Source organism: Bos javanicus, chromosome 9, assembly GCF_032452875.1.
Source record: "Bos javanicus breed banteng chromosome 9, ARS-OSU_banteng_1.0, whole genome shotgun sequence".
Classification (NCBI taxonomy): domain Eukaryota; kingdom Metazoa; phylum Chordata; class Mammalia; order Artiodactyla; family Bovidae; genus Bos; species Bos javanicus.
In genome coordinates, this window is record NC_083876.1 from 28,556,758 (window position 1) to 28,580,582 (window position 23,825).

A 23,825-nucleotide genomic window follows, 5' to 3' on the forward strand; every position below is an offset into this window, starting at 1 on the left:
TGTACTATATTGGGGAAAAAAACAGTCAGTTTTTCCTTTATGCATCCTAGTCATTTTCTACTTGATTAGGACATACTTCTTTGCCGTCCATGTAGACGTAGAGAATACACAAAGAAAAGATGTATGGGTCTGCCTCCTAGTTACTTTTCTCTCTTATTCTCCAGAATATTATGTGCCAGGCAACCTTCAAAGGTATTATTACAATCTCCATTTATAGACCATTCTCTTGAAGCATAAGCAGGTTAAGTGACTTGCCTAAAGTCACTGAGCTAGTGAGTGACAAAGCCACAGTTGGGATGCAGACTGATCTTGCCCTTCCCCATCTCCTGATGCTGGATCACACTCTCTCAGCTTCCTCATACTTTCCACCTCCTCTGCTGCCAAGAGTTAATCTCATTTTCTTTTCTACTTCACAGGGGGAAAAAAAAAAAAATCAAAACCATCAGATCAGACAAGCTCAACTTTCTGCCACCAAACCTGTAAAATTACCCCTGCAGTCTAGATGTTTTCCTTTTACCCATACGACCATGGAAGACATGGTCCTCAGGACTGGCTATGGCTGTTAGAGCCCTGTGCAAATTGAAAATACAGCACTGGGCGCAGAAGAGCCAAGAGGAGCTACTCCACGTTCAAGGTCAGGAGGGGTGGCTGTGAGGAGATAACCCTCGTCCAGGGTAAGGAGCAACAGCTGCGCTTTGCTGGAGCAGCCATGAAGAGATACTCCACGTCCAAAGTAAGAGAAACCCAAGTAAGACGGTATGGGTTGCAAGAGGCATCAGAGGGCAGACACACAAACCATATTCACAGAAAACTAGTCAATCTGATCACACGGACCACAGCCTTGTCTAGCTCAGTGAAACTAAGCCATGCCATGTGGGGCCACCCAAGAGAGGTGGGTCATGGTGGAGAGGTCTGACATAATGTGGTTCACTGGAGAAGGGAATGCAAACCACTTCAGTATTCTTGCCTTGAGAACCCCATGAAGAGTATGAAACGGCAAAATGATAGGATACTGAAAGAGGAACTCCCCAGGTCGGTAGGTGCCCAATATGCTATTGGAGATCAATGGAGAAATAACTCCAGAAAGAATGAAGGAATGGAGTCAAAGCAAAAACAATACCTAGTTGTGGATGTGACTGGTGACAGAAGCAAGGTCCAATGCTGTAAAGAGCAATGTTGCATAGGAACCTGGAATGTTAGGTCCATGAATCAAGGCAAATTGGAACTGGTCAAACAGGAGATGGCAAGAGTGAACATCGACATTCTAGGAATCAGCGAACTAAAATGGACTGGAATGGGTGAATTTAACTCAGATGACCATTATATCAACTACTTTGGGCAGGAATCCCTTAGAAGAAATAGAGTAGCCATCATGGCCAACAAGAGAGTCCAAAATGCAAAACTTGGATGCAATCTCAAAAACGACAGAATGATCTCTGTTCATTTCCAAGGCAAACCATTCAGTATCACAGTAATCCAAGTCTATGCCCCAACCAGTAATGCTGAAGAAGCTGAAGTTGAATGGGTCTAGGAAGATCTCCAAGACCTTTTAGAACTAACACACAAAAAAGATGTCCTTTTCATTATAGGGGATAGGAATTCAAAAGTAGGAAGTCAAGAAACACCTAGGGTAACAGGAAAATTTGGCCTTGGAATACGGAATGAAGCAGGGCAAAGGCTAATAGAGTTTTGCCAAGAGAACACACTGGTCATAGCAAACACCCTCTTCCAACAACACAAGAAAAGTCTCTACACATGGACATCACCAGATGGTCAACACTGAAATCAGATTGATTATATTCTTTGCAGCCAAAGATGGAGAAGCTCTATACAGGCAGCAAAAATAAGACCGGGAGATGACTGTGGCTTAGATCATGAAATCCTTATTGCCAAATTCAGACTTAAATTGAAGAAAGTAGGGAAAACCACTAGACCATTCAGGTATGACCTAAATCAAATTCCTTATGATTATACAGTGGAAGTGAGAAATAGATTTAAGGGACTAGATCTGATAGAGTGCCTGATGAACTATGGAATGAGGTTCGTGACACTGTACAGGAGACAGGGATCAAGACCATCCCCATGGAAAAGAAATGCAAAAAAGCAAAATGGTTGTCTGGGGAGGCCTTACAAATAGCTGTGAAAAGAAGAGAAGTGAAAAGCAAAGGAGAAAAGGAAAAATATACCCATTTGAATGCAGATTTCCAAAGAGTAGCAAGGAGAGATAAGAAAGCCTTCCTGAGCGATCAATGCAAAAAAATAGAGGAAAACAACAGAATGGGAAAGACTAGAGGTCTCTTCAAGAAAATTAGAGATACCAAGGGAACAGTTCATGCAAAGATGGGCTCAATAAAGGACAGAAATGGTAGGGACCTAACAGAAGCAGAAGATATTAAGAAGAGATGGCAAGAATACACAGAAGAACTGTACAAAAAAGATCTTCACGACCCAGATAATCATGATGGTGTGATCACTCACCTAGAGCCAGACATCCTGGAATGTGAAGTCAAGTGGGCCTTAGGAAGCATCACTACGAACAAAGCTAGTGGAGGTGATGGAATTCCGGTGGAGCTATTTCAAATCCTGAAAGATGATGCTGTGAAAGTGCTGCACTCAATATGCCAGCAAATTTGGAAAACTCAGCAGTGGCCACAGGACTGGAAAAGGTCAGTTTTCATTCCAATCCCAAAGAAAGGCAATTCCAAAGAATGCTCAAACTACCGCACAATTGCACTCATCTCACACGTGAGTAAAGTAATGCTCAAAATTCTCCAAGCCAGGCTTCAGCAATATGTGAACCATGAACTTCCAGATGTTCAAGCTGGTTTTAGAAAAGGCAGAGGAACCAGAGATCAAATTGCCAACATCTGCTGGATCATCGAAAAAGCAACAGAGTTCCAGAAAATCATCTATTTCTGCTTTACTGACTATGCCAAAGCCTTTGACTGTGTGGGTCACAATAAATTGTGAAAAATTCTGAAAGAGATGGGAATACCACACCACCTGATCTGCCTCTTGAGAAATCTGTATGCAGGTCAGGAAGCAACAGTTAGAACTGGACATGGAACAAGAGACTGTTTGCAAATAGGAAAAGGAGTATGTCAAGGCTGTATACTGTCACCCTGCTTATTTAACTTCTATGCAGAGTACATCATGAGAAACGCTGGACTGGAAGAAACACAAGCTGGAATCAAGATTGCAGGGAGAAATATTAATCACCTCAGATATGCAGATGACACCACCCTTATGGCAGAAAGTGAAGAGGAACTAAAAAGCTTCTTGATGAAAGTGAAAGAGGAGAGTGAAAAAGTTGGCTTAAAGCTCAACATTCAGAGAACGAAGATCATGGCATCTGGTCCCATCACTTCATGGGAAATAGATGGGGAAACAGTGGAAACAGTGTCAGACTTTATTTTTCTGGGCTCCAAAATCACTGCAGATGGTGACTGCAGCCATGAAATTAAAAGACGCTTACTCCTTGGAAGAAAAGTTATGACCAACCTAGATAGCATATTCAAAAGCAGAGACATTACTTTGCCAACAAAGGTCCGTCTAGTCAAGGCTATGGTTTTTCCAGTGGTCATGTATGGATGTGAAAGTTGGACTGTGAAGAAAGCAGAGCACCAAAGAATTGATGCTTTTGAACTGTGGTGTTGGAGAAGACTCTTGAGAGTCCCTTGGACTGGAAGGAGATCCGACCGGTCCATTCTAAAGATCAGCCCTGGGTGTTCTTTGGAAGGAATGATGCTAAAGCTGAAACTCCAATACTTTGGCTACCTCATGTGAAGAGTTGACTCATTGGAAAAGACTCTGATGCTGGGAGGGATTGGGGGCAGGAGAAGGGAAAAACAGAGGATGAGATGGCTGGATGGCATCACTGACTGGATGGATATGAGTTTGGGTGAACTCCGGGAGTTGGTGATGGGACAGGGATGCCTGGCGTGCTGCGATTCATGGGGTCGCAAAGAGTCGGACATGACTGAGTGACTGAGCTGAACTGAACTATTCAAAAAATATGAAAAAATTTCAAGATGACAACTATAGAACAAAACCAAGGGTATGCCTCCCCTGAGCCCAGAGAGGGCCCTGAGCAGCTGCCAGGCCAGCTCACCCTTGGAGCTGGTGCTGCTTCCACTGATCAGGTCTAATTTCTTCATAATCCAGGATCCTATCTATTTCTGCCTCAACAGCACTCTTGTGATCATCTCTAAGCTCCTCATTTCATCTGACTTTCACTCTTTCTCCTGGCTCCTTCATTTCCTCAAGTCACTGCGATCTTCAAACTGACAATGGCCTCCACTTACTGTTTTTTTTTTTTTTTTTACCCTTCAAAATATATCTTTGGCTGTCATCATTTTAAAATAAGACTACTGTTTCTACTACTTCTCCTAAATGGGTCCTATCAAAATCATCAGGGGCATCTTTGAAATGAAAAAGGAAATGGCAACCCACTCCAGTATTCTTGCCTGGAGAATCCCAGGGACAGAGTAGACTGGTGGGCTGCCGTGTATGGGGTCACACAGAGTTGGGCACGACTGAAGCGGCTTAGCAGCAGCAGCAGACTATTCTGTTCTCCAAACTACATTCATCAAATATTTATTAAGCACATGCTACTTCCCTGGTGGCTCAGATGGTAAAGAACCCACCTGCAAAGCAGGAGACCCAGGTTCGATCAATGGGTTGGGACGATCCCCTGGAAAAGGAAATGGGTTACCCACTCTAGTATTCTGGCCTGGAGAATTTCACGGACAGAGGAGCCGGGCAGGCTACAGTCCATGTGATCACAGCCAGACATGACTGAGTAGTGAACACATGTACCAAGCAGTGAAGAAAAAACTATACATTCCAACCCTCAAGGAAATCTTCATGAGAAATATGGACAATAACTAAAATGAGTAAAATGTGTGGCATGTGGAAGTTTACAAGAGCTACCAAGGAAATTAAAGAACAGAAATTGTCAAGAAGTCTTGGGGGCTGGGTTGGCTGGGAATGTCTCACTGAGAAGGGGCCGTGTGAGTCAAGACCTGAGAAGGTGAGGAAGTTAGCTAGGTGGGTAGCAGGGAGAAGAGCATTCCAGCAGAGAAAACATCAGGGTCAAAGGCAGAAATGTGCTGGAAAGAACTGCCATGGGGACTGTGCAGACAAAGGACAGAAAATGGGGTCACAGGGATAACAAGAGACTAGACCTCTGAGGGAGAAAATGGCAGATTTCTGAACCAATTTTGAAAGTACAGCTGACAGCACTTGGATGTCTCATAGGCATCTCAATGGAGGAAGCAGAAATCACTCCTCTAACCCTTAAAACTGCTTTTCTTCCATGTTGGCTCTTCTCAGTATATGGCATCACCATCTACCCTGTTGCTCCAGGAATTATCCTCTATTTCTCTTCTTCATTACTTGTAGTTATTTCTACCACATCAGTTCATCATCAAGTCCTATGAATTGTGCCTATAAAACATATCCCAAACCCACCCAATTCCATCCATCTTCACAACATATTCAAAGCCATCATCTTTCACTAGATTTCTGCAACTGTTCCATGGGTAAATGCTTAACAAACCCTTTCTCCTTCTCTAAGGGCAAATTTTACTTGAGATTAATTTTCTAGCTCTGTTATCCTGGAAATCAGATTATGTTGGAATGTCAGCATGGTTAGTAAGTGTATGGTAGAAATGACCCAAATGGTAAAATATACCTGTACTGAGAGAAACTATATGCTAACTGGTAGGGAACCATAGTACTGGGATTCCATAAAGGTCATGACTCTTGTAACTGAGCATGTCTCTTGCAGTGTCCATGGACTTAACTGCAAGTATTAACTCCCTGGGACATGTGGCTTCTAACCCACCATTGCTCCCATTGGTGCAGATCTTGTCACCTTGCACCTGAGTTCTCAGTGAGTGGTGGGGTAGGGATTCATAGAGACTAGCCCCCATGACTCCTTATATGGACTTCTGCAAGGACTCACACAGAAGGAGATGATGTCATGTGGCTCTTCTGGCCCACTGGATTTCTAAACCTGTATACTTTTGAGCAGACTGGCACCAAATGTGGTCTTATGAGTCTGAATGTTTAATTTGGCCCCCAAAGATTTCCTAATGGGGAGTGCACTTCCTAACTCCACTATATCTGTTATTTCTCTCCTACAATCCATTCTTCACGTAACAAAGTGGATATTCAAATATTCAACCATGAATATCATCTCCCTCACATTTAGAAGAAAATCCTCTTTACTCACCCAGGTTTCTAAAGCCCTAAGAGAGCTATTCCTTGCTTACTCTCCAATGTCATCTCTACCCTCCCTTCTCACCTGCTGTCCTCCAGTTGCAGGGGCCAGTTTTAATCCTTCTTGACATGTCCATCTCATTCCACTCTAAGAGCTTTATACAACCTGATCCTCCTGCAAAGAATGTCCTTCCCTCTTACTTTCCTGCCGGGATAGAGTAGAAGTACGGAGCCTTCCAGCTCTCTCTTGCCTTACTGCCACTAGGAATAAACATCTACACACAAACTGGAGTCCACTATGAAGTCTAAAATGGCGTACAGTATTGTCATATTTATTTTCAAAGAACTAAACTCAACATTCAGAAAATGAAGATCATGGCATCTGGCCCCATTACTTCATGGGAAATAGATGGGGAAACAGTGTCAGAATTTATTTTTTTGGGCTCCAAAATCACTGCAGATGGTGACTGCAGCCATGAGATTAAAAAACGCTTACTCCTTGGAAGAAAAGTTATGACCAACCTAGATAGCATATTCAAAAGCAGAGACATTACTTTGCCAACAAAGGTCTGTCTAGTCAAGGCTATGGTTTTTCCAGTGGTCATGTATGGACATGAGAAGTTGGACTGTGAAGAAGGCTGAGCACCGAAAAATTGATGGTTTTGAACTGTGGTGTTGGAGAAGACTCTTGAGAGTCCCTTGGACTGCAAGGAGATCCAACCAGTCCATTCTGAAGGAGATCAGCCCTGGGATTTCTTTGGAAGGAATGATGCTAAAGCTGAAACTCCAGTACTTTGGCCACCTCATGCGAAGAGTTGACTCATTGGAAAAGACTCTGATGCTGGGAGGGATTGGGGGCAGGAGGAGAAGGGGATGGCAGAGGATGAGATGGCTGGATGGCATCACTGACTTGATGGACGTGAGTCTGAGTGAACTCCGGGAGTTGGTGATGGACAGGGAGGCCTGGTGTGCTGCGATTCATGGGGTCGCAAAGAGTCCGACATGACTGAGCGACTGAACTGAACTGAACTGAACCTCTAGAAGCTTTAAGAACTGTGTATAAGCAATGGGGTGAAAGACTCAAGATTTTCCTACAGGGGTTTGATAGTTCTTGCTTTTTCTGAATCCAACTTTTCTACTGGTTAGAGAAAGATCCGGAGAAGGCAATGGCACCCCACTCCAGTACTGGAAAATCCCATGGATGGAGAAGCCTGATAGGCTTCAGTCCATGGGGTCACTAGGAGTTGGACACAACTGAATGACTTCACTTTCACTTTTCACTTTCATGCATTGGAGAAGGAAATGGCAACCCACTCCAATGTTCTTGCCTGGAGAATCCCAGGGACGGGGGAGCCTGGTAGGCTGCCGTCTATGGGGTCGCACAGAGTCGGACACGACTGAAGTGACTTAGCAGCAGCAGCAGAGAAAGATCAACCTTTATACAAACACCCACCTTAAAGTTCTTATCTCTAATTGATAATAAATGTATTCTTAGATATGATAAATAGAAGAGCTTGTAGAATACCACGATGGAGCAGAAGCTTCCATGGTGACTTGCCAACAGATGGCAGAAGGAAAATTATTCGAGAGCACCTCAAAAAATTTTGAAAGAAAGGATTATAATTGTCTACCTTTGTATTCCCAAACACTAGCACTGTGCATAACTATACATATTTAATGAAGAAATAAATGTTCAGTTTCCACATTTACACCAGGAGATTAAAGAGAGAAGTCCACTTTGTGAAACACTTAGCTTAAAGCTGAGAGATCTTAGTAAACAAGTTTAACTAGTTAAAAGGGAGACTGTTCCCGAGGAAATGATGAGGAAGAGATAACTACCACTGACTCTAAGAGGATTTTGAGTGTTACCTTCCTTCACGGATAGGGCTTCCAGTTTGACGGGCAACTCCTCCAAGGTCCCGCCTGCAGCCGTTGAACCCTGGATGTCTGGGACAGCATTTCGGCGACCTGCCCGTGCTGATGACGCAAAATTGTTGACCATAGGCTCCACATCCGTCATTTTGGGTGAATCTGTCCTCATAGTAACATCTACAAATAGAAGGTGCACATGAAGATGAAGATGAGCCTATTCCAAGATCCACGTTCACACTAATGGTTAAAAGGCATGGCTACATCAACAACACAGAAGCCTTGAGAATCGAATCACTGACTGCACCCTGCATCAAGGTCCTGGGGCTTCTATCTGCACATTTGTACAATCACTGAATGGAACAGGAAGGCCTCAGAGGGAGCCAGATGGCTATAAATAACTGCGGAGCCCAAAGGAGCCACTTGGATGCTTTAGCGTGCAGTAATCTCTTGCCTTTTGTTCTGCTTTTCTATGGATGGATCAGCCAAATGAGGGCTTGGAAGGAAATGCAAACCGATTTGTTTGGCCACTCCCATGGAGACTCTGCCTGCCAGTATTTGCTTGTGGTGCTTGTTCAGGCTGAAACCAAATCACTATAATTTGTAAGGACCAAACAAAACACACTCTGTTCTTTCTCTTTAGAAATAAATTGAACTTCATCTCAAAGCCTTTTTACCCCAGTGGCAGCTGTTTGTCTATCTGCTCTAGCTTCAGGCACAATTTTCGACAGTCTCATGTTTGTGTTTGGGAGGGTAGAACCTGTGTTACCTTTTCTTGCCTTCAAGTGGACATGGCAATTACTAGTACCTTCCTAAGCATCTTTTATCTTCCTAGCAAATGCCTCTATGAAAGAATTCTCAGGAGACCATTCCCTACAGAGGGAGGGAGGTGGCAGACATTGCTTATTCTAAAACGAGCCCTCTCTTTCATATGTTTTCTAATGAAAACTTTCCTAAGACATCAACAATGAATAGTATCTCAAAAGCAGCAGCTGCAGCAGGAATTTTCTCTTTTTTTGAGAACCCATTAAATGCTAGGCTCTCAGCTGGGCCTTGAGAGTACACAGAAATGATTTTGTCTCCATTTTTAGGGGACTTGCACATTCCAAGGGGAGAAGAAAGGATATATAAGCTAGGATAGATAACATCCTAACACAGAATGGGCAGAGTATCAACCAACGGATGAAGAAACTCATCTGTGGCACCTAATGGCCGAAATAGATGAACCTTGACCTACACGAAGCAAATCAAACCTTTCACTGTAGTTAGAAGGGAGTCTTTTCCAATCAGTTAACTGCAATTCAGAATTTGGTAAACATGAAGTGAAGAGTCATAAATTATGGTGCGTTTGATATCAGAAACACACTTTCTTTGGTTCACAGCACCCCAAAAACGCACACGGAGTTTCATGTGGGCCCAGATGTTCTCATCTCTAAAGGAATCATGGTAAAGCTGAGAACAATGCTAGATTTTCAGACATTATTTTGGACTTCTGAATGTTGGGTGTTTGCCAATTGTCTGGCATTGACAACATCAAGTAACTGGACTATTAGTCAAAGAGAACACTCCATGCTAGACTCGCAAAATGATATTGGTTAATTGAATTAATTTCTCTGAGTTGCAGTTCCTCACCTATATAATGAGCCTGACTGATTCAAAGGATTCTAGTGAAGAACAAATGAGATAAAGAACATGGAAATTCTTTCTAACTATAAAACCATATTCTGATTATTGGCATCATTATTCATCTCTCACTAAGTTTTATTTATACCACCACCTCTTATGTATCCCCTTTAGTCCTAACAAGAAACATCATCTTATTGAAAGACCTCTTGAGTTTTAAAAGAAAGAAACCAGAATTTATTCAATAATGCACAAACATGTTCACCTGTATTATCTCAGATAAACCTCCCAATAACCCAATGAGGTAGTGAGGAATAACTCTCACTATATGAGTGTGGAAACTGGGGCTCAGAAAAGTGACTTATTTTAAGTTGAACAACTGCTAACCTAGCACACAAGGTTGCAAATTCAGTTTCGGTTCATTCTGAAAGCAAGATGACATGGATTACTACAAAACTATCCTTCTAAACTCTGGTGATATACACAGACAGCCATACAACAGCCAATTTCGAATTTGCCCTTCATTACTTTTCAAATAGAAAAAATTATATACAGTTGACCCTTGAATGACACAGGTTTAAACTGCACAAGACCATTTATATGTGGATTTTTTTCAATTAATATGTTCTACAGTGCTACACAATCCATGGTTGGTTGAATCCTGGGGTGGAGAACTGCTGATGCAGAGAGTCGACTGTAACATTATACACAGGTTTTCAGATGAATGGCGGTTGGTGCCCCTAACCTCCATGTTGTTTAAAGGTCAACTCTATATACATTTGTGTTGAAAGAGAAAGAGATTCCCTGTTTTTGCATAGGTATTCCTTTCTGGCTTGAACTTTTGGTTATCCATGTGCCCCCACCCCACCCTTATGATAGACAAATTTCAATTAGAGATCACTTCCTACAGCTTGCGAGGAACACTTGACATTATTTAGGGAACAGACCCCATGTGCAGGCCCCCATTCTGTCCTCAGCCAATTAACATCACACGAGAAGCCATGGCCACAATCAACTGTTTATTTCTAGGAAGCATCTTCATGCTAAGTTTGGAAGAGAAGCTCCATGAATACCTTGATTCTTACTGTCCTGACAGTCCAAAATCTTAATACTAAAGATAATAATAGATATAAGAATACTAAGATACACTTTTTAAAAAACTTAAATGTTATATATTTTATGATTAGTAAGATGGGATATGTCAAAGGAGTCTTGAGTTAGAATTTGCATATTGAAAGAAAACTTCCAAAAGGTGGCCTGATAGATGGGTCATCAACATGAAAGAAAAAAATTCTGAGCTCCAAGATTTTTCATTGCTATTGACTCCTATTTTGAAAGTTTTTGCTTTTGCCTTTATACTATTATTTCTACATAGGCTTTCTAAATTTGTCCTTTTTTGTTGATTGGTGTTAGAAAACAAGACCATCACAAAACTATCTAAGTTTGTCAATGTTATACTCATTAACTACCATTTTAAGATCAAAACAAAACTGGATATGCAGAAGGTCAAACAACAGGTTACTTTATTGCAGAACTTTCCTTGGTCCATTTCTGAACTCTCACTGGGCACCATCTTCCTTTCAGAGCCTGTGACTGATGCTGAGTGACCAGGACGTTAGGCTCCACCACAAGACAATCCCAGCCCCACAGGCTTCCTATAGTGAAGTCATCTGATTTCGGTGACTTAGAGAGCACTGGGAAGAGCGTCTGAATACACAAGGTGATTCTTAACTGGGCTCTTTTAATTCCCTGGTAAGTTTGTTGCAGCATTAGAAATAATCTGAAAGTACATCAAGAAAAGAAGGATTGAATAAATCATATCTATTATATTACTGGATATTATATGGCTCTCACAAAGAATGTGTAAGATCCAGTCAGATGTACTTATGGAGATATGTTCCTAATACAATGTGAAATAAAACAAGCTTAAAAAGCAGTATTGACAGCATGGAGTGAAAGGGGAAAAAAAGTAATGAATATAATGTCATTTGAACTTAAAAAAAGAAGAAAAGTTCTAGTTAGGAATTTAAGAGAGAACAAGGAGAATATTAACCACTTTTGGTATCTCCTTACGTATTTTAACCTGTAATAAAGTATTAAAATTAAATAATATGTAAAGGAATTGAAACACATTCACCTGGAAAAATTATGAAATACACAGATACTCTAACATACCAAGGCTCTAAATGTAATACTTTGACAATTTTACCCAAAATAGTGTATCTTCAAGTGAAAGACTCTCCCTACCCCAATTAGTCATCTTACATGTCTGTTATTACTATCCTATGCAACACCAATTGCATATGCAATCAATGTATATATACACACGTTGTATATATATATATATATATGCATGTGTGTGTGTGTGTGTGTACAGGGTGCGATCAATCACATCAGATCAGATCAGTCGCTCAGTCATGTCCGACTCTTTGCAACGCCATGAATCACAGCACGCCAGGCCTCCCTGTCCATCACCAACTCCTGGAGTTCACTCAGACTCACGTCCATCGAGTCAGTGATGCCATCCAGCCATCTCATCCTCTGTCGTCCCCTTCTCCTCCTGCCCACAATCCCTCCCAGCATCAGGGTCTTTTCCAATGAGTCAACTCTTTGCATGAGGTAGCCAAAGTACTGGCGTTTCAGCTTTAGCATCATTCCTTCCAAAGAAATCCCAGGGCTGATCTCCTTTAGAATGGACTGGTTGGATCTCCTTGCAGTCCAAGGGACTCTCAAGAGTCTTCTCCAACACCACAGTTCAAAAGCATCAATTCTTCGGTGCTCAGCCTTCTTCACAGTCCAACTCTCACATCCATACATGACCACAGGAAAAACCATAGCTTTGACTAGACGGACCTTTGTTGGCAAAGTAATGTCTCTGCTTTTGAATATACTATCTAGGTTGGTCATAACTTTCCTTCCAAGGAGTAAGTGTCTTTTAATTTCATGGCTGCATTCACCATCTGTAGTGATTTTGGAGCCCAGAAAAATAAAGTCTGACACTGTTTCCACTGTTTCCCCATCTATTTCCCATGAAGTGATGGGACCGGATGCCATGATCTTCGTTTTCTAAATGTTGAGCTTTAAGCCAACTTTTTCACTCTCCTCTTTCACTTTCATCAAGAGGCTTTTTAGTTCCTCTTCACTTTCTGCCATAAGGGTGGTGTCATCTGCATATCTGAGGTGATTGATATTTCTCCCGGCAATCTTGATTCCAGCTTGTGTTTCTTCCAGGCCAGTGTTTCTCATGATGTACTCTGCATAGAAGTTAAATAAACAGGGTGATAATATACAGCCTTGACGAACTCCTTTTCCTATTTGGAACCAGTCTGTTGTTCCATGTCCAGTTCTAACTGTTGCTTCCTGACCTGCATACAAATTTCTCAAGAGGCAGGTCAGGTGGTCTGGTATTCCCATCTCTTTCAGAATTTTCCACAGTTTATTGTGATCCACACAGTCAAAGGCTTTGGCATAGTCAATAAAGCAGAAATAGATGTTTTTCTGGAACTCTCTTGCTTTTTCCATGATCCAGCGGATGTTAGCAATTTGATCTCTGGTTCCTTTGCCTTTTCTAAAACCAGCTTGAACATCAGGAAGTTCACGGTTCACGTATTGCTGAAGCCTGGCTTGGAGAATTTTGAGCATTACTTTACTCACGTGTGAGATGAGTGCAATTGTGCAGTAGTTTGAGCATTTTTTGGCATTGCCTTTCTTTGGGATTGGAATGCAAACTGACCTTTTCCAGTCCTGTGGCCACTGCTGAGTTTTCCAAATTTGCTGGCATATTGAGTGCAGCACTTTCACAGCATCATCTTTCAGGATTTGGAATGCTTACCTGGAATTCCATCACCTCCACTAGCTTTGTTCGTAGTGATGCTTTCTAAGGCCCACTTGACTTCACATTCCAGGATATCTGGCTCTAGGTCAGTGATCACACCATCGTGATTATCTGGGTCGTGAAGATCTTTTTTGTACAGTTCTTCTGTGTATTCTTGCCACCTCTTCTTAATATCTTCTGCTTCTGTTAGGTCCACACCATTTCTGTCCTTTACCGAGCTCATCTTTGCCTGAAATGTTCCTTTGGTATCTCTGATCTTCTTGAAGAGATCCCTAGTCTTTCCCATTCTGTTGTTTTCCTCTATTTCTTTGCATTGATCACTGAAGAAGGCTTTCTTATCTCTTCTTGCTGTTCTTTGGAACTCTGCATTCAGATGTTTATATCTTTCCTTTTCTCCTTTGCTTTTCGCTTCTCTTCTTTTCACAGCTATTTGTAAGGCCTCCCCAGACAGCCATTTTGCTTATACATATGTATCTATACAGGGCTTTCCAGGTGGTGCTGTGGTAAAGAATCCACCTACCAATGCAGGAGATGCAGGTTTGATCCCTGGGTCAGGAAGATCCCCTGGAGGAGGAAATGGCAACCCATAAACAGTGTCCTTGCCTGGGAAATCCCATGAATAGAGGAGCCTGGCAACTACAGTCCATAGGGTTGCAAAGAGTTGGACACGACTTAGCAACTGAGCATACATATATTTATACTCACATATACAAAGTAGAGAGAATTGCTCTCTTCAGTGCTTTGTGACGTTTAAAAAATATATAACCCACAGAAAGATGAGGAAACACTACTAAGAAAAACAAGAGATTAACTTCCAGGTTCTTTTAATTTGCTGGGCTTAAAGCTAATTGTGTTTACACTTGCTAACCAAGGCAGCTGACTCACTAGCAACTCTTCCGCTTTTTCTTCTACAAAATTAGCAGTGGAACCTGTATGAGTTCTGCTTTGTCAACTGTGGCTGTTCACAGGAGCTGAAACCATTTGGATGTTGGGAGGTTTCACAGAAGTCCTTGCACAGCCCACCACAAGATAATGCGATTTATAAACTCCTGGGACACAATTTCTTCTCCATTGAAAATACACAATTTCCCAGATGCCTTAACAAAAGACCATTACACAAGCACATATACACAGGTCAGGATCTTTGCAGTCTCCAAAATATGAAAATGCAACACACCACACAGCTGAAGAAGACAAAGACAGCCAAGCTTATAAGTGGAACACTGGAAAAAAAAAACAAAACATATGTATTTATATATAAACCACTAGTCAGCTCCCAGTGAGCTCAAAATTGCCTGCTAAGAGTATGTTGCTGCTGCTGCTGCTAAGTCGCTTCAGTCGTGTCCGACTCTGTGCGACCCCATAGATGGCAGCCCACCAGGCTCCCCCGTCCCTGGGATTCTCCAGGCAAGAACACTGGAGTGGGTTGCCATTTCTTTCTCCAATGCAGGAAAGTGAAAAGTGAAAGGGAAGTCGCTCAGTCCTGTCCAAGTCTTAGCGACCCCATGGACTGCAGCCCACCAGGCTCCTCCATCCATGGGATTTAGTATGTTATAAACATAGTGTAAACAAGTAGAAGTTTTTGCAATCTCTTTCCCTTTCAACATATGTGGTCCATTTTCTTAGCTCACATTCATTCTTTTCTCAAGCTTCATTATTTGAAGCCAAGGCCACAAGGAAGTGGATAGCTTTTTTTTTCTAATTTCTGCATCCATATCAGTCACCTCATCTCTTACAGTGAAACCACTGCTCATTCTGCATGTAGGACTTGAAATAAACTCCTCAACCACTAAATCAGTTCTCTGGAAGTATGAATCAGACTATCTGAAAAAACACTTAAACAGAGGAAGAACATGTATTTTGGAAAGCCGGTGCTTTTCTGGCCAAAAGACAGAAAGGGGAACACACACACACACACACAGTGGTCTCAGCTAATAACCAAATCCCTCATGTCTCTTTCTCCTGCTTTCGATGTCTTAATACTTTATGCTAAAAATTTTTTGGTTTGGTTTTCTGTCTTGGAACATACTAATCTCTTCCAAACAAGGTAAAAGAACAATAACAATTGCCTCTTAATGTGGACCAATGAACACAGACAATTAGTCATCCAGTCAACATTTAGCAAGCTCTTTCTATATCATAAGTGCCAGTCCCTGCGCTAGGTTCACAGGATATAAAGAGGAACCCATAGTCTGGTGAGATCAAACACATTCTGACCTTTTCAGTTTACTTCTTGATTTTAAATCTTATTCTTTGGAAATTAAGTAAAAGTATCTGCCTCTAAAAAGTCCTTTAATATGTGCTGCTGTGCTGTGCTTCGTTGCTTAGTCATGTCTGACTCTCTGAAACCCCATGGGCTGTAGCCCTCCAGGCTCCTCTGTCCACGGGGATTCTCCAGGCAAGAATACTGGAGTGGGTTGCCATGCCCTTCTCCAGGAGATCTTTTCAACCCAGGGATTGAACCCAGGTCTCCAGCATGGCAGGCAGATTCTTTACCAGCTGAGCTACCAGGGAAGCCCAAACTTTAACATATCTCCTATTAAGCTAAATATCAAGACCATCTGAGGCTGAACAGAGCTTACATGGAATGTATACATGTATAAAACTTATTTTTTTAACTTAGAGACCTTTCTCTCTTTGTAATTCCTCCACATATGGCATTTCCATGCCTCCAGTGCATGGGAAAGGGAATTCTATCTTTTGTCTACTGACACACACTTTTTTCCCCTCGTGCTTAGGTTCTTCCCAATGATAAGAACAGACTCTTCAATATATATATTTGTAGGTGTGTGCTTAGCCGCTCAGTTGTGTCCAACTCTTTGTGACCCCATGGGCTGTAGCCCGCCAGGCTCCTCTGTCCATTTGGACTCTCCAGGCAAGAATACTGGGGTGGGTTGCCATGCCCTTCTCCAGGAGATCTTCTCAACCCAGGGATCAAACCCAGGTCTCCCGCATTGCAGGCAGATTCTTTACCATCTGAGCCACCAGGAAAGATTATATTTGTAAGTACATAGAAGCTATTCTTATCACAGAAAATTTTTGACAGCTTAAACCTACAGAATTCAAAATGCACAAACTCATTTTCCCATAATCTTGCAAGTAAAGTAGTAAACAAAACTGAGTATCTTTCCTGCATAATGACGCTTGCTATACTAAGCTAGGGCCACTTAGGATAATAATATAGACTGATGTGGATACAGGTAGAAAAGAGTAACTGCAACAAACCATGGAACTCCCTTGAGCGTGGGGGTCACAGTTAATATGGGATTTGCCACGATAAGTGAGGAGGAATTCCCCTGCCTCACCTGGAGACCTGGAAAAGTTACATGGCAGGCAGCTCCCCTATGTGCACGGAGGAGGAGTGTTTAACTCCAAAAGAGAAAAGAGGACCAGACTTCACAGGGAAAAGTCTCTGAGAAGGGCCCCAGAGAAAGAGCAAGGAAGTTCCAGCAAGAGGCTGCCCTCAAACCATCCTGACCCTTTCCAACCGCACTTGGACACAAAATGTTCTTAGATTTCAAAAGGGGCACAAAGACTCTCCAAACTCACAGAAGCCCAATTTTGCACTAGTGAGAAAACCATACAATTTTGAGATACATATGGTTTGTCTACACCCTTCCTGTCTCAGAGTGAACACGGTGGCCTGAGAAGTTGGTTCCCCTTTTAATGAGACGGTGGTTTTTAAATGTCAAGTGACTTTTGATGACGTCAGTAGAAAGGAGAGAAACGGAAGTTGGCTCTGACCAATGTGGTCACAGTACAGATGGCTTTCTATCCCTCTGCCTGGTACATGGACTGCAACACAGATGCCCAATAAATTCACTAAATGTTGAATTAATAGCTGACACCTATACATTATGAGCAGGCAAACACAGTCAGTGAAGGTGTTTTTAATTATTAATACTATTAATAAAAGCTGAAAGTTCAATTATGAAATATTACAATGAAATTTGTTGTATTAACATTAAAATAGCTTTGGAGGTAGGCTGTGGACTATGGCAAATACAATGCCTTGCAGGTATAAGTAATGCTGTTTGCCAAATGCAGAGTAGCAGCTAATGCACACACTCTTACAGAAGCACCCTCATCCAGGGCATCTGAGAGTTATACTCTCCAGATATCAACCCTCTAGAAAAGATCCATATACATTAAACTATGAACAGCCTTGCAGGACCATTCAACCCTGTCTGAAACATCTGTAAGACATCTGTTCTATATCAAAAGATCCTTGATATTTGTTCATATTTCATCCTTTCCAAAACATCCATGGAGACATTTACATGGTCCATATGAAAGGTCCATATTTGGTCATGTCCAAAACCCTTTGGCATCCACCAAATATGCTCACAGATGCTTCCCAGGTGGCAAAGTGGTAAAGAATCCTCCTGCTAATGCAGGAGACCTGGTATCAATCCCTGGGTCAGGAAGATCCCTTGGAGAAGGAAATGGCAAGTCACTCCAATATTCTTGCCTGGAGAATCCCATGGACAGAGAAGCCTGGTAGGCTACAGTCTATAGGGGTCACAAAGAGTCGGACATGACTGAGCACACACAGAAATTTTAAAGACCTTTAGAGGTGGACCAAATGTCTCAGGAGTTTTGGACAGGACCAAATGTCTGCTAACCATGAACAGACTTGTCAACAAAGTCAGTTACATCCAAGCCATCAGCTTTCCCTTGTACAAACGTGAAATCCTCTAATACCTTAAAAGATCAAATTCTATAGTTTTAACTTACCCAGCTAATTCTCCTTTACCGTTTTCATTCTCAACAAGAGGAAAAATAAAGCCCTTTTATCTTCTGCATTTATTTTCTTTGCCTACGATTACTATCGAGAGTGAAACAGTGATGATGAAAAAGAGGCCTATAATGACTCTTCCAATTTAAAGGTAATTTAAAGTAATAACTTAAGCATGGACACTTTCAACTGCATACTTTTATTTCAGAAAACTTCATAACATATATGTATATGCTTATCTGTCTTCCAAAGGAAAAATGCATTGTGATACAGAAAAATAGAACTCTTTTTACAAAAATGCATACATACTAATGCATATCATAGCTATCAAAGTAATTATTTTCAGAAGCTACATATTTATTCCACCTCCAAAAATATTTTTGTGACTTTATAAGTGCAACTCATTTTATATTCATAGAAAATGTAATGATAATATAGTATTTAAAATACATTATGTTTTATACTTTTAAACCATTAATATCAAGTGCATGCCCCATTTGTTCATCCATTTCTTTCACTGCACTTCAGGTTCTTTTCAAGCCTCCTTAAGTAGTTTAGATCTGCATAGATTCAGAAGAAAACTACTGTACATGAAGGTTTCAAAGCGGAGTTGTGAGCAGTGACAGCATTACTGAATGGCATTAGTACATCCTTGGAATGAGTGCCCTTAAATTAGCTCTCACAATTGTTAAGAAGTCCATATGGTGCAATGAAATGTCTGTTCACCTGAAAGTGAACAACCTTGATGCTGAATCCTGCTCTGCCTTCCAACAGACTTGTGACTTCCAACAAGGCTTCCCAGTGAATTAAGGCTCCACATTTATCCGAAGTAGGATTAAAAGTATCCAGTCTACCACCTTGAACCAAACTAATGAATATAAATGATAAACATGCCTAGTTAACAACTACCCAAATGGAATTTGTTTAGAAATCAGTCATATTAATTTATAGGCACTATAATAGATTATCATTATGAACATCAATTACCCTGTTAAACCATGGTGTGGATGTGGCTCTAGAGACAGTGTCTGATGTTGTGAGTTATAAAGACAAAAAGGAATTGACTCTGAGATACTGCCAGAAACTTGGTGTTTAAAAAAAAGAAAGAGCATTAAAAAAAAAGTTATTTACAATCTCCCTTTCTCCATCTTTATTGTCCATCTCAGCCACACACACACACATACATACACACACACCTCAAAGTTGGCTACGTTTCTGCCACATCTATACCACATTAAGCCACCTGTCAGGGAAAGTCATATCTCCCTTATTCTGTTCATTAAGACAGTGTCTCCCAGAAGGTGAACTCTCCATACACTTGAAGCAACAAACCCTGTTTAAGTGTTTCCTTAACAGGTAATATAGGATTGAAATTCTCAATTTCTTCATGATTTCTGAAAAAGAATTCTTCACCTGAGTAATAACTTAATGACATAATATGGTAAGGAAAAAAGGATCACAGATCATATATGAGAGGGGTCTGCCTTCGCTGAGAGACTTGTCCTGACCACACCATTCAGTGGCATCTCCTCCCTGGAGCTCCTAAGCTTCCCTGCCTTGCTCTCCTTTCCCTGTGTCCTTAGTAGCTTCCAATGTATATTACCATTCATTAGGACTGTACTTGTTGTTTACTGTCCCCCTCTACTTGGATATAAGCTCTACAAAGGCAGAGGTTTTTGTCAATTTTTTTCACTAATAAATACACTAAAACTATGCCTGGCACTTAGTAGGTACTCCATAAAATGTGTTTATCGAGTGAAACAATTATCTTTCCACTTTTCTTTTTCAAAATGAATTATTTTCTTTTTGTATATGAAAATAATGTATGTTCATTATTGGGGGAAAATGACAATTTTGAAAAACATCAAAGAGAGGAAATATATCACCTTATATCCCAACTATGACAGCACTGTTAAAATTCTGGTGACTATCCTTCCAGAATTTTTTCATTGCCCACGTACACAAGCATACCATATACATATCTTATATGTATTTCAAAGTTAGATTATATTTATTTTGTATCATGTTGCGTCTACAGCTTAGAACTACAATCTTATCCAGGCCAAAATAATTCTAAATTTTTAACAAAAATTTTGAAAAAAGAAAAATTCCTAGTAAGCTAAAATTTCAGAGTGTATACCAACTATGTAAAATATGCACAGCTGAAAGTCAAATACAATAGGAAAAGTGAAAATTAATGACTGAAATAATTCACAAACTTTTCCTAATGAAACTGAATAAATAATGTTAATAGATAGGTACCAAAGGAATATTTCATGCAAAGATGGGCTCGATAAAGGACAGAAATGGTATGGACCTAACAGAAGCAGAAGATATTAGGAAGAGATGGCAAGAATACACAGAAGAACTGTACAAAAAAGATCTTCATGACCCAGATAATCACCATGGTGTGATCACTGACCTAGAGCCAGACATCCTGGAATGTGAAGTCAAGTGGGCCTTAGAAAGCATCACTACGAACAAAGCTAGTGGAGGTGATGGAATTCCAGTTGAGCTATTTCAAATCCTGAAAGATGATGCTGTGAAAGTGCTACACTCAATATGTCAGCAAATGTGGAAAATTCAGCAGTGGCCACGGGACTGGAAAAGTTTTCATTCCAATCCCAAAGAAAGGCAATGCCAAAGAATGCTCAAACTACTGCACAATTGCACTCATCTCACACGCTAGTAAAGTAATGCTCAAAATTCTCCAAGCCAGGCTTCAGCAATATGTGAACCGTGAACTTCCTGATGTTCAAGCTGGTTTTAGAAAAGGCAGAGGAACCAGAGATCAAATTGCCAACATCCGCTGGATCATTGAAAAAGCAAGAGAGTTCCAGAAAAACATCTATTTCTGCTTTATTGACTATGCCAAAGCCTTTGACTGTGTGGATCACAATAAACTGTGGAAAATTCTGAAAGAGATGGGAATACCAGACCACCTGATTTGCCTCTTGAGAAATTTGTATGCAGGTCAGGAAGCAACAGTTAGAACTGAACATGGAACAACAGACTGGTTCCAAATAGGACAAGGAGTTCGTCAAGGCTGTATATTGTCACCCTGTTTATTTAACTTATATGCAGAGTACATCATGACAAACGCTGGACTGGAAGAAACACAAGCTGGAATCAAGATTGCCGGGAGAAATATCAATCACCTCAGATATGCAGATGACACCACCCTTATGGCAGAAAGTGAAGAGGAACTCAAAAGCCTCTTGATGAAAGTGAAAGTGGAGAGTGAAAAAGTTGGTTTAAAGCTCAACATTCAGAAAACGAAGATCATGGTATCCGGTCCCATCACTTCACGGGAAATAGATGGGGAAACAGTGGAAACAGTGTCAGACTTTATTTTTCTGGGCTCCAAAATCACTACAGATGGTGAATGCAGCCATGAAATTAAAAGACGCTTACTCCTTGGAAGGAAAGTTATGACCAACCTAGATAGCATATTCAAAAGCAGAGACATTACTTTGCCAGCAAAGGTTCGTTTAGTCAAGGCTATGGTTTTTCCTGTGGTCATGAATGGATGTGAGAGTTGGACTGTGAAGAAGGCTGAGCGCCAAAGAATTGATGCTTTTGAACTGTGGTATTGGAGAAGACTCTTGAGAGTCCCTTGGACTGCAAGGAGATCCAACCAGTCCATTCTGAAGGAGATCAGCCCTGGGATTTCTTTGGAAGGAATGATGCTGAAGCTGAAACTCCAGTACTTTGGCCACCTCATGCGAAGGGTTGACTCATTGGGAAAGACTCTGATGCTGGGAGGGACTGGGGGCAAGAGGGGAAGGGGGCGACAGAGGATGAGATGGCTGGATGGCATCACTAACTTGATGGACGTGAGTCTGAGTGAACTCTGGGAGTTGGTGATGGACAGGGAGGCCTGGCGTGCTGCGATTCATGGGGTCGCAAAGAGTCGGACACGACTGAGTGACGGATCTGATCTGATCTGAAGAGACTTTAAGTGTACAACTTTAAAAGTTCCAGTATGATTTTTTTCTTCTATTTCCTCAAGTCAAAGAAAAATTCTCTGGGACATCTCTTACTGTCTTTTTGAATGAGTTTAATTTTCATCCTTCTTCTTCCTTCCAACTGAGAAAAGCAAGGAAATGATTGAACCTTTTCAAGTTCTGATTTGTTCTCTGAGTTCTCTTCAGTATTTTACTTTTCTTTGCAGGAGAAGAAATCACTGTAGTTTCATCAAGCCCAATATTCAGTCAAGATCACAGTGAGAAAAACTTGAAAATTGTTTTGAGAATTTTTCTGGGTCATATAGGCAAAAGAAATTCCCCATAAAACAGCAAGTACTTCAGAGAGAAAAATCATACCACTGAAATATTTTTTCATCAAATTATGTATATTCATATCAACCTACAATTAATAGAAGGAAAATTATTTATATGAATGCATTTAGGTTTTACAAAGAACTTTTTAAAAATAAAAAATTTTGTTATTTTTGTTATATAAGCTCAACAGAAAAAAAGTCCTCATGAAAAAACTGTACTAAAATATATTCAACTGACATAACAAAAACGTCCAAAACCTATACATAAATGTGTGTATATATATATATATATATATATATATACATACAAATTAATTTAAAAACATACGCACAGAAAAACATGGCAAGGGAAATACACCAAAATTTTAGCAGTAGGTTCTTTCCTAGTAGTATTATTTTAAATGTTTTATATTTTTTCTTTGAACTTTGTGTTTTCCAAATTTTCTGTAATGAAGATTTTCATAATATGAAAAATGGCATAAGCATATATGGAGTACACACGCTTTCAAAGCCTTTTAATGAGAATAAGCTCATGCAGTTCTGTGCTGTGAGGAAGTCATCACTATCTTCATTGTAAAGGAGAGGAACCTGAGCATCACGGAAGTAAAATGGTTTGGCTACAAGCAACCAGCTAGCAAGTGACAGAAGCAAGACCAGAACTCATTTTATCTGACACCTCATCCCTTGCTCCTTCTATTACATCTCACCAAATATTTGTTGAACAAAGCCTCAGTCTTCATTCAACAAACTGTTAATATGCATCTAATATCTCCTAAACTCAGTGCAGAATTCTGGGTAAATAGTGCCAAGTAAGGCTAAAGACTGTGATAATCACAGTGGGGATACACAAAAGCAGCATAATACAAGGTTCTCACTCTAGAAGAAAGAGTCTGTGACCTAATGTACAAACAAAAATCATGCATATTAAAAGAATGGGCTTCCCTGGTGGCTCAGTGGTAAAGAACCCACATGCCAATGCAGGAGACAGGGGATCGATTCCTGGGTCAGGAAGATCCCCTGGAGAAGGAAATGGCAACCCACTCCAGTATTCTTGCCTGGAAAATTCCATGGACAGAGGAACCTGGCAGGCTTCAATCCATGAGTTCACAACAGAGTCAGGACACAACTTAGAGCCTAAACAACAACAATATTAAAAGAAATGTAAAAATAGAAGTCAATGTGTGATATATTTAAATAAGTGGTATAAATGGAAAATACTATAACAAATTTAGAAATGTTATTGAATTTGTGGG

The 23,825-nt window shown here is 40.8% G+C and overlaps 1 protein-coding gene across 3 annotated transcripts in view; it reads right to left on the bottom strand.

Moving 5' to 3' along the window:
• Positions 1–23,825, bottom strand: part of PKIB (cAMP-dependent protein kinase inhibitor beta) — a 121,312-nt gene that overhangs the window by 1,296 nt on the left and 96,191 nt on the right. For all 3 annotated transcript variants that reach the window (XM_061427445.1, XM_061427444.1, XM_061427443.1), the window contains one exon: positions 8,095–8,274. In XM_061427445.1, the coding sequence (XP_061283429.1) occupies positions 8,095–8,266 (172 nt within the window). In that variant the 5' untranslated portion in view covers positions 8,267–8,274. The remainder of the gene's footprint in view (positions 1–8,094; positions 8,275–23,825) is intronic.